The sequence below is a fragment of the Rattus norvegicus genome, chromosome 10 (genome assembly GCF_021556685.1).
Source record: "Rattus norvegicus strain SHRSP/BbbUtx chromosome 10, alternate assembly SHRSP_T2T, whole genome shotgun sequence".
Classification (NCBI taxonomy): Eukaryota; Metazoa; Chordata; class Mammalia; order Rodentia; family Muridae; genus Rattus; species Rattus norvegicus.
Window position 1 is genome coordinate 106,036,373 of NC_141543.1, and position 14,045 is coordinate 106,050,417.

Consider the following 14,045-nt stretch of genomic DNA (forward strand, 5'->3'; position numbering starts at 1 on the left):
AAGGTGGTCCCATGATAGCTCCTGGTGTGCCCCGGGGACTCTGGTGGGAAAGCCAAATGCATACTTCAGGGAAACTTGTTGATGGTCATCTGACCCTCTCTAGACCAGGTCCCTCCAGAATAGCACAGGTCAGCAAAAGGCAGCCTCCACCACCAAACCCAGCCCTAACTGGAGGAACTGGTGACCTGCCGTCCTCCTAGGGAGGACTCAATCTCACCCCGGTCCTCCCTACATGCTCCTCTAAGCCCCTCCGGGGATCTAATCCTTCCATCAGCTGCTGGGGGGACAAGGACAGGAAAACTCAGAGTGGGGCCCGCTCCGGAAGATGTGTTTGTGGGAGGTAGCCCCTGGGAATAAGATCACCTCGGTCCTGATGGGGACCAAGCCCCCAAGGACACCTTCTGCCTGTTTGGCATTGTACTGACTCCAGCCACCGTAGGCCTTGGAAGTGTGAGAAGCCAGCATGCTGGAAAGCCACCAAGTCGTGACCTTCACTGGTGGGAAAACTTAGTCTTTATCTCTGGGGAGGAACTTGCTGGTATCTAGGAACAAGTTCTAGGCTCCCAGTCCTCCTGAGCCACGTTTGGACGCTTGGCTGTGTGACCTCACCCTCACCCTGTCCCTGGAGACAGCCCCTTAACCATCTGGCTGTTGCTGCAATGTACGATAATTGTCCCCGGGGCTTCTTGGTGGGACTGCCAGCTACAGAAGCGCCTGCCCTTTTTACCTAAGAGGGTGCTGAAGGCCTCAAGGTGGGTACCCAACAGCTCAGGCCGGAGGACTGCAGGGTGATGATAGATCCGTATAGGACCTTCCCCCTCATCCAAGGGGTGGGGTCCAAATTGCAGGTAAATGGCTGAATGGCATCAGGTGAATTACCACCAGCGGGAAAGTGCAGTGCAAACATAGAGTGTTCTCTCCCTGGGGGATTAAGATAATGGTGTCATTATAATAATTACTGCAATCAACCGTGAAATGGAGGTGCTCCGGTTGTGGGAGGCCGTGGGTGGCAGAGTCAGGATGGAGACTCACTCAGCGGCCCAGATCTTAAAGCTGAGCCCTGCCGGAGCCCAGATCTAGCAGCTAAATGGTCCGGAGACCCTTCCAGGGCTGCCTCCTAAACACAAAGGCCAAAGACCCTCTATATGCTCCTCTCTCGGCTAGAAACCATCCTGAGACTAGAGTAAGCCTAGGGGAAACTGCTGGGTGGAGAAACTGAGGCAGCAAGAACACAGAGCCCAGGCCACTCCCTTCCTGAATCTGAGATAGTTGGTGCTCCTCTTGACCCACTGCACACTGACCTGGTGATCCCTCCCAGAGGTTCCCAACCTGATGCAGCTTGCTTCAGAATCTCTTAGGGAGCTTGTTAGCCCAGGGCGCTGGGGCCCCGCCCTGCTGGGCTCCAGTCCACCTTCTGAGGCAAGCTGAAAATTTGCATTTGTAATGAGCTCTTTCGAGATGCTGCTGGCCTGGGGTCCGGAATTTGGAAGCTACACGCCCCATATCCTTAATGACCTTCTATCTGCCAGGTATACTCACCTGGTGGAAGAGCTGAGCTGTTCCCCTAGTCTTCAGTTCCCAAGAGAAAGCCACAGTCCATCTCCGGGGGCCATCACACATGTCTTCTTGAAGGTCAAGGACTGGGACACATGTGAACAAGCACAGAGCTACAGGGAGGCCACTGCTGTGATGTGTTCTATCACCTGTCTGTCTGTCTACCAATCATGTGTCAATCATCTCTTCCTGTGAAACAATACCAGAAGGAAAAAATGGAGTTGACAGAGTTTATTGTCTCGTGGTTTTGTTTCTATTCTTTTTTTCTCTTGTACGAGGTTCTGCTATGCGGCCCATACTATCCGAGAACTCCTGATCCTCTTAACTTATCCTCCTGAGCCTTCAGAATACAGGCCTTGGACGCCATGCCTATTCTCTAATTTTTGGTGTTTTGTTTTTTTAATACAGCTCTATAGAGCTCTGGCTGCCCTGGAATTCTCTGTATAGCCCAGGCTGTGAGCTGCCACACCTGGCTATTCCTTAAAAATCTTAACTTCTCTGATTTCTTTTCCCCCTTGGGATTTTGTTTGTTTGTTTTCTTTATGTTTGTTTTTTGAGTCACTGGTAGCTCAGGCTGGCCGCAGACTCCCCGTGTAGCCAAGGATGACCTTGAACTATTGGTCCTTCTGCCTTGGCCCCCTGAGTGCTGGGATTATAGTGTTCAATACAACACCCAATCTGCTGGATGCCTTGGCTCTAAGTCAGGGCCTCCTGCATGCGAGGCCAGCACGCTACCAAATGAGCTACATGCCCATTCTTGGCTTGTCCTTTTGTTTTGTTTTGTTTTTAGTTTTCTGAGACGGTTTTCTGTGTAGTCCTGTCTGTCCTAGAACTCATTCTGCAGAGATCCACCTGCCTCTGCCTCCCTAAGGTGTGCACCACCACCTCTGGGCAAGGGAGGGCTTTTTTTGTTTGAGACCTGGACTCTTCTGTAGCCCAGTCTGTCCTTGACTTCAAAGTAATCCTCCTGCCTCAGCCTCCCGATTGTTAGGATTCTACAGGCATGAGCCAGCAGGCCCAGTGACAATCTGTCTCTATCTTGGTGTCTCTGGATCTGTCGCCACCTCCTAAGAACCCACCAGAAAAACAGAAGAGGTGCTGACACACAGAGAAACAGAGAGCCATTGTCTGTTCTAGAACCAGGAAGTCACAGTGTAGGGAAGGCATGAAAAGCCGCAAGACTGATGTGAAGTTCCCATGATTCCCCGAGCTCAGGGTGCTCTCCTACGGGCTTCACAGCTGTGCCTCCCCCTCTGCCCCTCTTCTGAGATTTTCTCTTGCAGGCTGTGGGAGCCAGTGTTGTAGAAACTTTAAATCCCAATCCAGGGTTTCTACCCTGCCTTTGACCGTTTAGTTCCTGGATAAAAGACATAACTTTTATATTTTACAGTAAACCTGGATCAGCACAAGAGTGGGGCAGATATCTACCCTCTCTGGGCTGCTCTTGCCTCCAATTGGCCAGCCCTGAGGGCCACGTTTTCATGACTCACCTAACCCGTGGCTTCTCTCTCCTCCTCAAGCCAAGGCTCCTGGGTACGAATTAACAAGGCACCCTGCCCTTCCTCCAGTGTTTGTGTATGACAATGTCAAAGCAGCAAAACCAGACCCTGGTAGCATAGTCCACAGTTGGCCCAGCTATTCCAGAGGCTGGGGCAGGATGATCTCAGGTTCAAGGTCTACCAGGACTACATAGCCAGTTCCAGGCTAGCCAGGGCAGTTAGTGAGACCCTGTCTGAAAACAAAATAAAACAGAAAGGCCTTCTTCCCTCAACCGCCAACCTGCAGGCTGTGCTCATCGGCAGCTTGCCCCTTGTGTAGGAGCTGTCTAGGACACCTCAGCCACACCCTTTCATTTCTGTCTGCATAAACAGGTGTTCTTTCAGTCCAAGCAAAGGACAGGTGCCTCTATACCCACCTAACAGGACAGACATCCTGGGGGTTGGGGGACGTGAGCCCAAGCTAAAACACTGATTTCCTCCTCCTGTCCCAGGGCAAGGCTGGGAGAAAATGACATCTGTTCTCTGTTTTCAAGGCCCCATTGTTCTGCATCGACTTGTGGTTGGGACACCACAAGCTGATTCTAGCTCGGAGACAAACCTCCTCTCTTGTAGGGCGCCTGGGAACCCTATTGGATTAAAGCACAAGGCAGCAGCAGCCTGGGGCTCTAGGTCTTTGATGTCATGATCCCAGAGGATTCAAGCATTAACAAGAAAGGTTCAAGGAAGAAAAATGGATTCCTTTGGTCCCCTATTTGGAGTCCAGGTTGAGCCTTCCTTTCTGAAATTCAGGAGGCCTGAGGTGTTTGGAATTTCAGAATTTGGGGTGTGGGGTTTATATTTGGAGTTAATTGTACAGTTTCCCGCTAGGTTGTTACAAAGATTTGGGTTTCCAGATTAGAGAATCTCAGGCTGCAGTAAGGCTTGGAGAGCCAAAGCCGGATGAAAGCCAGAACAGGGACAGATGTGACTGGGCTGTGTGTGTCTAGGGGTCAGCTTTCTTGCACTATAACAAATCCCTGAGGTCTTCAAACTTATAAAGAAAAAAGGTTTGTACTCCTGAAACCTCAGCACTTGGGAAATGGGTCAGGAGGATCAAGAGCTAAAGGTCATTCTCAACTTCCTGTCTCAGAAATAAGACGGTTTTTAAAATGAAGGTGAGAGGGAAAGGGGAAGAAAAAGTGTTGTTTTGGCTCAGCCTGGGAGGTTTCAGCTCCTGCTGGTTGGTCTCATAGATTTGGAATCTTTGATTTGAGAAGCCATGGTGAGCCCATGGGTCAGGCAGAGCTGCTCACTGCTCTGTATACAGAAGCAAAGAAAGAATTCCAGTGTCAGCCTGGTGGGCAGTAGCGGTGCATGTCATTAATCCCAGCATTCACGGGGCAGAGGCAGGGGGATCTCTTTGAGTTCAGTGCTGGCTTGATCTACAGAGCAAGTTCCAGGATAGCCAGGGCTACAGAGAAAAAACCCTGTCTCCAAGAAAGCGAGAGAGAGAGAGAGAGAGAGAGAGAGAGAGAGAGAGAGAGAGAGAAAGAGAGAGAGAGAGGTGCCTTCCTTGAAGAAGGGTGTTCCTCCGTGATCTGAAGTCCTGGCACAGCCCTAGCCACCTCTTAAACATTCTACCATTTCCCAGGAACACCAAGTTTATGCCCCATGCCTTTAACATGGCTCTTTGGGGAACATTCCAGACCCACACGATTGCAGAAGACCACTTGGCCACCCCTCTGGGGCAGCGGTCTCATGAGCTCCTGGGTCTGTGTCAGTATGGAACATCCCTTCAAGCCCGGCTGGCCGATGGCTTCTTCTTCCTCCCGACACTTCCCAGGCCTGTGTCAGGGCCAGACTCCTAGCCCCTTCCTTACCTCTCCCCTAGGTGTCTGGAAACACCCAGAAGATGAAGGTAGACTTGGAACAGCACCTGGCCCGGCTCAGCGAGATCTTTGCCGCTCGGGGTGACTACATGCAGACCCTGAAGTTTATGCAACAGATGGCAGGCAATATCGTCAACCAGCTCTCGGGGTTGCCCGTGTGGAGGGAGGTCACCGAGGAGCTGACTGCGCTGTCCCACCAGACCGCCTATGTGGAACACTACAGGTGAGGCACTGGGAGGGGGAGTGGGGCTACAGATGCAGACCCAGCCAACGCCCATCCCCAGCCTCACTGTGTAACCTCACAGGACAGTGGTGTCCTGAGGGGCTCCACCTCAGCTCTACCTCATGTACTGTGTGCTTCTTTCGCTGCTGTGACTAAATATCTTGACACAGACACTTAGGAAGGAATGGGAGTTTATTTTGGCTTACATCTTAAGAGTGCGGTCCGGGGTTGGGGATTTAGCTCAGTGGTAGAGCACTTGCCTAGCAAGCGCAAGGCCCTGGGTTCGGTCCCCAGCTCCGAAAAAAAAAAAAAAGAAAAGAAAAAAAAAAAAAGAGTGCAGTCCAGGCCTTGGTAGCAGGAGCGTGAGGTCCCTGGTCCTGTCGCACCTGTAGTCGGGAAGCGAACGATGACAGCTTCCTCCCTTCTGTTCAGTGGCTCTCCCTGCCTGACTTCGTGTCCCAGTTAGCGTTTTTTGCTGTGATGAAACACCATGAACAAAGAACGACTCGGGGAGGGAAGGATTCATTTGGCGTGTGCTCTCACATCACTGTTCATCGTCGAAGGAAGTCAGGACAGGAACTCAGGAAGGGCAGGAAGCTCCAGGAGCTGATGCAGAGGCCATGGAGGGATGCTGCTTACTGGCTTGCTCCCCGTGGCTTGCTCAGCCTGCTCTCTTACAGAACCTGGGACCTCCAGCCCAAGGGTGGCACCCTCTCCAGTGAGCTGGGACCTCCCATATTGATTACTGACTAAGACAGGGATCCTCAACCTTCCTAGCACTGCAACCTTTTAATCCATCTCTTCATGTTATGGTGACTGCCCCCCCCAACCCTAAAATGATTTCGTTGCTACTTCATAACTGAAATGTTGCTACTGTTATGATTCTTAATGTAAACATCTGCCACGTTATGGTGACCCCCCCAATCCTCAAATGATTTCGTCACTACTTCATTACTGAAATGTTGCTACTGTTATGAATCTTAATGTAAATATCTGACAGGCAGGATATCTGACCTGAGAGCCCCGCCCCCACACAAAGGGATCGGGACCCACAGGTTGAGAATCACTGCCCTACAGGCTTGCCCACAGCCCAGTCGTATGGAGGTGTTTTCTCAACTGAGGTTCCCTCCTCTCTGATGACTCTAGCTTGTGTCAGGTGAGCATGAAATCAGCCAGAGTGCCGCCTCAATTAACACAACCTAGAAAGTCTTGGACTGTTGAAAAAATTAACCTGATAGGACTTCTGGCGCCAAGGTTGACAACCTGAGTTCAATTCCAAGACCCCATGTGGTAGAAGGAGAAAATTGGCTCTTGCAAGCCTTCCTCTGATCTACACATTGTGTGGCATGCATGTACACACACGCGCGCGCACACACACACACACACACACACACACACACACACACAAAATTTTCTTAAACCTTTCTCAGTCGCACACAGAGGTTTGTTTCCTAGGCGATTCTAGGTCTCATCAAGTTGACAGGATCAGTCCCCATACGACCTCATTTAGGTGTTCAAATTCATCTCTGACTCATGCAGCCTGTGGCATCTGTTTATGTTTATGTCCCCATGTAACCCCATCCCTGGTAAAGTCACTAAACTCAAGTCATAGACCCCAGACCGGCTGCCCTCCTTCTGAATACCGGGTCTCAGAAGAAACGCTCATGAGAGCCAAGAAGGAAGCAGCTCTCTCAGTGCTGGGTTGACCTTTAATCCAGATGGTAGCATGCACGCGTGTAGTGTGAGTGCATCATGCGTGACACGGACGTCATTGTGCTCGAAGGGTCAGGCGTCCAGCATCTTAGACACAGGATGCAACAGATAATGCGGGTCTTGCATGACAGGCTTCAGTTCTTGGGATCCCTTCCTTATCCAAATGACTTGGCCCCTCTTCAGAGCCTTGCACAATATATTCTTGGTTTTCTGGATTGGTTTTCTATTACCTCATAAACTCCTACCCAGGGGGCCACTGCTGGGCCGAGCCAAGAGGAAATGCTCAAGGCCTCTTCCCTCAGACTCTCTTTCCCAAAGGGAAGTGTTCACCCAGTCCTGAGCTCTGGGATCCAGGTGGTGCTCCCCTCCCTCATCCCACAGATCGAATTTCCTTGATGTCATAGGTATTCAAGATGGACAGGGCCCTTGGTGTTACTTCTCTCAGATCCTCATGGCCAAAATGCCATCCTCCCAGGGGACCAAAAGGAACTGCCAGCTCTGAGGAGATAGTCTGCCATCACCTGGGACCCTCAACAGTAGAATCCGATGAGCCCTTGATATAGGAGCTGTCCACTTCCTGAACCCTTGAAATCACATCAGGGCCAGCGGAGTGTCCATAGAGGGGCGTCCTTATTGACCTCCCTCTTTTTCTCGAGTGCACCTGGCTGATCCAGTGGGCATTTTAGTACAGACCGTGATAAAATGGGTAAGGATCTTAGATATGAGGGGACGCTTCTTAATTTGGGTCACGTTAAGGAGCAAGAATCGTCTGAGCAGGACCCTGAAGCTCCTGAATGCTGAGGGCCACTCCCCCATCTCTACCAGTGTTTGTAGTTCTCGGGCTTCTTAGAGAACCTTCCCAGAAAGGCTTTCCAGCAGTTGTGATGCCGGCCATCCACTCCCATCAGAACACTTTTACTGTGGAGATACATCCAGCTCAGAAGACATAACAGGCCAAGACTTACTGCCTGGGGCTGAGATGTGGACACTGACTACAGATGCCGGATGTGGTGGGGTGCGGGTGGGGTGTGTAGGGGAGGCAGGGGATGAACCAGCAGCATTAGCTCAGCAGACGAGAGCCAAGTTCATGGTGAGAACTCCCTCCCCCGCCCCCCAGTTAGTTCCCAGGGGCTCCTCTGGGAGAACACATCCGCCCAGGAGCTGTTTCTAGGAAGAGTTTACACACGCACAGCCGTTGCTGCAGGAATTATGAAAGCAGTGTTGTGGGGGAGTCAGGAGCCCCCCTGCATCTGGATTTCCTACAGATGGGAAAGAAGACAGGAGCAGTAGCCAGCCTTTAGGTTGGGAGTGTGGAACCCATGTTTTAGACAGTGCCGGGGGTAGAGGGGACCTTTGTCCCTAGAAGGAAGGAAAATGTAGGGTTCCCATATAACTTCAGAAATCCCAGCCACCACGAGTCTCCACCTTCTAATCTGTAGCATAGGGCGCAACACTAGATGGATCCCAAAGTTCCTTTCCACTCTGGCTCCTTGGTGGCCTCCAGCAAGTGACAACCAGCTCTGTCCATGTTCCAGAGCTGCAGCCCCATTTCTGGGACCCCAGAGCCCTGCCGTGGAGTAGCTGCTGTTCTGGTTGGGGCTGAGGGTTTCGATTAAGCCCCCTGCTTTTAAGCATGAAACCTCCCTTCACAAAGACAGAATCTTATTTGGCTTCTGAGCGCCTCCATCTTGCTGCGTCTTCCTCAGAGCTTCTCGTCACTTGCTACCAGTTCCATCGTGGCCTACTTAACAACCCAAGGCTCCGTCCTCAGCACCACATGAGACATCGGGTGGTGCACGCCCCGATCCCAGCACTCGGAAGGCGAAGGCAGAAGAACCCCAAGTTAAAAGTCACCCTTGGAAGAGAGAGGCAAAGATTAAAACAGAGACTGAAGGAACACCCACTCAGAGCCTGCCCCACATGAGGCCCATACATATACAGCCACCCAATTAGACAAGATGGATGAAGCAAAGAAGTGCAGACCGACAGGAGCCGGATGTAGATCTCTCCTGAGAGACACAGCCAGAATACAGCAAATACAGAGGCGAATGCCAGCAGCAAACCACTGAACTGAGAATAGGTCCCCCGTTGAAGGAATCAGAGAAAGAACTGGAAGAGCTTGAAGGGGCTCGAGACCCCAAAAGTACAACAATGTCAAGCAACCAGAGCTTCCAGGGGCTAAGCCACTACCTAAAGACTATACATGGACTGACCCTGGACTCTGACCCCATAGGTAGCAATGCATATCCTAGTAAGAGCACCAGTGGAAGGGGAAGCCCTGGGTCCTGCTGAGACTGAACCCCCAGTGAACTAGACTGTGGGGGGGAGGGCGGCAATGGGGGGAGGGTTGGGAGGGGAACACCCATAAGGAAGGGGAAGGGGGAGGGGGATGTTTGCCCGGAAACCGGGAAAGGGAATAACACTCGAAATGTATATAAGAAATACTCAAGTTAATAAAAAAAAAGAAAGAAAGAAAAAAAAAAAGTCACCCTTGGCTACATATCGAGTTTGATGCCATCTTGGAATACACAAGACCCTGTCTTTTTTTTTTAAAAGTGAAAAAGGCCAGTGCCAGTCTCTAGCTGTCATAGGACAGGCTTTTTCCAGAAGCTCTGTAGGGAGCCCAGAGGTTAGATGGGTCCCCAGGATATTCTGACCCCAGGTCCGTCTGAACTTCCGGACAGTCAGAACGAGCCCTCTCGCACAGGCACCCAGACACCAAGCTCAGTTCTTGGCACAAATGTTGATTGAAGAGACCTCTGCATACTACACTGTGTGTGGCCCACAGCTAGATGGTAGGAAGACAGACAGGCATCCATCACAGAGGGGGCCTCTCGGGTCCGTGACTGTAATGTCAGGCCTTACTAAATCTGTTCTCTGAGGGTTCTGGAAACAAAGCAGGGGAGATGGGAGCTGCCTGGCTGGTGGGAGGGAGCTGCAAAAACAGAGCTATGTGGCCCACTGTGGACACCGCCAACCGCGTTATGTCGGAGCTTGTTAAAATTTGGGCAGAAGGGTTGGGATGTAGCTCAGCGGCAGACCTCTTGTTAGCATGCACGAGGCCCTGGACTTGTTCCCCAACGTTATGAAAAATAATAATAATGTTAAGTAACCCAAAACATTCGCAGCCTTTGTGGGAGTGGGCCGCCTGTGTTAGCTATGTAGCCCAGGCTAGCCTAGAACTCACATGAGCTAGGATTCCAGGTTTCCGCCACCATGAATGGCTTCATTTTCTCTCTTGCATGATCCACATCTCAGGTTCTTAAGAGGCTTGTTTTTCTTTGGGTCCCTAGTAGGTGGCTGTGAGTAGTGGCAGACAGACATATAGATGTAGATGTTTTCCACTGTGATGGAAAGTTCTAGTGCCCTGTACTGGCGTAGGTATATTCCACCAGATGGTTAAGGCACAGGGTAGGAGAGTTCAAGCTCATCCGGTAAAAATGAAGGTGTGTGGTTACTCCGGCCCCTGAGGACCCTCAGCCTGTGTTCCCACTGGTCTGGGCTACTGTTGCAGGTGGGCAGTTCTGTTCCGCCCACCCTCATGCTGTCTTTGCCTCCCTCCAGGTGGCTGTCCTACCTCCTGCTTTTCATCCTAGATCTGGTCATCTGCCTTGTCACCTGCTTGGGACTGGCCAGGCGCTCCAAGTGTCTTCTAGCCTCGTGAGTAGCGCTATGCATGGTCCTGAAGCAAAGAGTTGGGGCTAAGGCCCATCTACAGAAGGAGATGAGCGCATAGCCAGACCCTGAGTGTGGTAGTAGCCAGACTGCCCCTCCTCAGCACCCAGGTCCCCTGCAGGCAGGACTCCTTGTGTGTCCTTGTGCTGTCACAGCTTGGCCTCTTCTACCAAAGCATTGGGATTCACAGTACTTGTCTAGCATTTAGCAGAGGTGGGGTGGGGGTGGGAGTCAGTGCATGGGAGGATAGGGCTCTGTCTAGGAGGGTGTTGAATTTAGGAAGGATGACTGCTGTCCAGAAGACCCCCTCTGTCACCTTGTGAGATCCCAGAGTGTCTGCCTCTCTCCTAGCATGCTGTGCTGCGGAATACTGGCCCTGGTCCTCAGCTGGGCCTCCCTGGCAGCTGATGCCGCGGCAGCAGTGGTAAGTGAAGGGCATTGTGGGTAGCTGGTCTGACCAGGACAGTCGGTCTGACCTGTTCTGTTCAAAGACCCCAGATGGGTGTGCTTTGGCTCCGTCCCTTACCCACCATACCAGAGTCTCAGGACTAGAGAGGCTTGGATCACTTTTTCCAGACTCAGAGACAGGAAGGGGTTTGTCCAAAGTTACAGGGCTTCAGGGACAGAGCCGAGAGGAGACATACTGCTTGTTTGGGCACGCAGAGAACTCGAGGGTGGCCAGGTAGCTTCCGCGTGGGCATGGAGCGCTGACCTGAAGGAAGCTGAGTGGGTTCAGAAACTTGTTCCTTTACCTGATGCCTGACGCAGGTACACAGAAGGTGGTATCTTTACCTTCTGCCCCTGCAATCCGGTCGCTCTCACACTCACGTGTGTGTATGTGTGTGTGTACGTGCTTCTGAATGTGATTCCTCAATGTTATGGAAAGTGAGGGACCTCCTATGTAAGAATGTTTCTTTTTTTAAGATTTATTTATTTGTTTTATGTAAGTACACTGTCATTGTCTCAAGACACACACCAGAAGAGGGCGTCAGATCCCATGACAGATGGTTGTGAGTCACCATGTGGGTGCTGGGAATTGAACTCAGGACCTCTGGAAGAGTAGTCAGTGCTCTTAACCGCAGAGCCATCTCTCCAGCCCCCTATAAAAGAACTTAAAAACAAAACAAAACAACAAAACCCACCCAAAACCATTTGATCTTAGAGCTGACCCCTACCTCACTCACTCAACCCATCCACTCAGCCGGGGGGGGGGGGTTGCTGTGTGCTTTATGTGCCTTGACACAGGAGGACATGGTGTCCCCTGGTGATGGTCGGTCACTCAGTGGAAGACATAGTGTGAATCCCTGGTTATAGTGTGTGTCGCTGTGTACAAACGCATGCTCAGACAACTGCACGTGCAGTGGGGAGGACTCATTTTACTAGGCGATCCCAAGGAACCACTGGGACTCGAGAGCTTAGGCAACCCTGAGATCTGCACCTGCTCTTCCCTACCCACACCAGGCCTGGTGTCCCTGGGGGTGGCTTGGACATTTTTTTCAAACCCACAGAGTAAATGGCTGCTGGTGCCACTTGGCTCTGCCACTCTTGATGGAGACTTATCCTGAAGTGCTAAGGAGCCAGTTCTGGTGATACAAACCAATGGCCCCAGTTACTCTGGAGACTGAGGCAGGAGGATTGCAAATTAAAAGGCCGGTCTGAACTACAGAATGAGTTTAAGACCAGCCTGTGTTAGAAGGGGTCTAGAGAGCTGGCTCGGCAGTTAAGAAGACCAGTTGCCGAGAACCTGGGTTCCTGTCCTGGCACCCACATGGCGGCTTGCGATCATCTAAAGCTCCAGTTTCGGGGATCTGATGTCCTCTTCTGACTTCCAGGGACACCAGATGCACAGGTGGCGCACACATGCATGCACATACATACACATACAAACACACACATGCTGCTCATACACATAAAATAAATCTACAGGGCGGTGGGGTTGGGGTGGGACTGGGGACATAGCTCAGTGGCAGAATGCTTGCCCAGTATGTAAGAAGCTGTGGGCTTGAGCTCTAGTACTATAACAGGGGGTAGGACATTCTGGGGATGCTCAGTTAATAAGTTACTTTCTGACACAGACCAAGCCCTGGGTTTAGACCTCAGCAGTGCATCAAGTGGCTGTGAAACAACACATTATCCTCCCAGCATTTGGGGGCGTTAGAAGCAGAGCGGTTATAAGTTTAAGGGCTACATGAGCTCCTATCCCAAAGCACTTAAAAGTGAAAGGAGATGCTGTTTCTCATCTCCCCATTTCATGCTGTGACCATATACAAGGACTGGTGCAGAAAAGACAGTGCTGAAGCCCAGGCTGTGCCCAAAACACCCGGGTGGCCTTTGGAGGTTGTAAACAGTGTGGGGAGGGGCTCTGCTCCCCGGAGTGACGGGCACAGCTGCCTGGTTGGCAGCCTCTTCTCCAGAGACAAGTGCGGGGCGCAGGGAAGCTTTCTGTGCTACGGGGGCGGGTCCCGCTTCTGGCAGCCTCTGCCTTTTGAAGAAGCAAGAGCATCCAGCTTGCCACCGTGAGCTACCCCTTGGGAGCTGGCTTCCTCCCAGCAGGGGCTTCTCCCACCGTGAGCATCTTGCTGCTCAAGGAACCGATAGGCCAGGCCGTTTTATCTGCAGCCGGGTACTGTGGAATGCCAGGGAGGCTGGGAGCTACGCCAGTTCCCTGATTCCTTTACTCGGGCCCCTGTGCGGGAGAGGCGGGCGTGAGGGCACTGAATGGGCCTTTGACAGAGTGGAGGCTGCTGTAGCATTTTAATAGGAAGAGGGGTAGAGGAGCAGCCAGAGGGTGGGAGGGAAGGGCACCAGCTGTCAAGGGGTCATTGTGCAAAGCTTCTGTGTCCCTCCCCTGCCACCCTGCCCTCAGAGGCCTATTTTGAGGGCAGTGGGGCCAGATTCACACTGTCACCCTTCCCCCCAACCTGCTCACCAGGCAGGACATCCACAGGACAGAGTATGGCCTCTGAGACCGTTCCAGGACATGCTGAGTGGAAGGTGGGAACTGGGGAATCAAGCTCAGAGCTTCCTGACCTGTGGCCTATGTCCTCTCTTGCTGGCCATCCTGGCCATCCCCGTGTAGTCAATAATGAACCACAGACACACTTTCGGAACTGGGGGCTCCTGGGGTCAAGGAAAGGCAATACCAAGAAGGAAGAAGGGAGGAGGCTGGTAAGGAGTCGCCATGGGTGCTTTGGCTGTAGCAGACATGACAGAACGCTCCCAGAACATCCAGGCCCGAGGGGCAGCAAGCCTACCTCCTGGGCCAGAGGCAAGAGCATAGCTGCTGGAGCCCCCAGCCTTGGCTGTGCTGTCCTTTCATTCCTCCCTTCCTCGAAGCAGAACCAATGGGAAGTTACTGGTGTTCTCCATGCGTCAGTTTTCTCCTGCATCAAATGGGGAGAATAAGAGTACCTGGTGCCTCAAGGGCACACGGTGACTGTTCAGTGTGTAGTGGCCATCTTGGCTTCTGACACAGTTCTCACTACTCAAGAGTCACAGGGATGACCACTTCAG

General features: G+C 52.0%; 1 protein-coding gene across 1 annotated transcript in view; it reads left to right on the plus strand.

Moving 5' to 3' along the window:
* Nucleotides 1–14,045, plus strand: part of Ttyh2 (tweety family member 2) — a 44,804-nt gene that overhangs the window by 15,153 nt on the left and 15,606 nt on the right. The window contains 3 exon segments of the mRNA NM_001398604.1: nucleotides 4,924–5,144; nucleotides 10,422–10,517; nucleotides 10,884–10,956. Coding sequence (NP_001385533.1) covers nucleotides 4,924–5,144; nucleotides 10,422–10,517; nucleotides 10,884–10,956 — 390 coding nt within the window.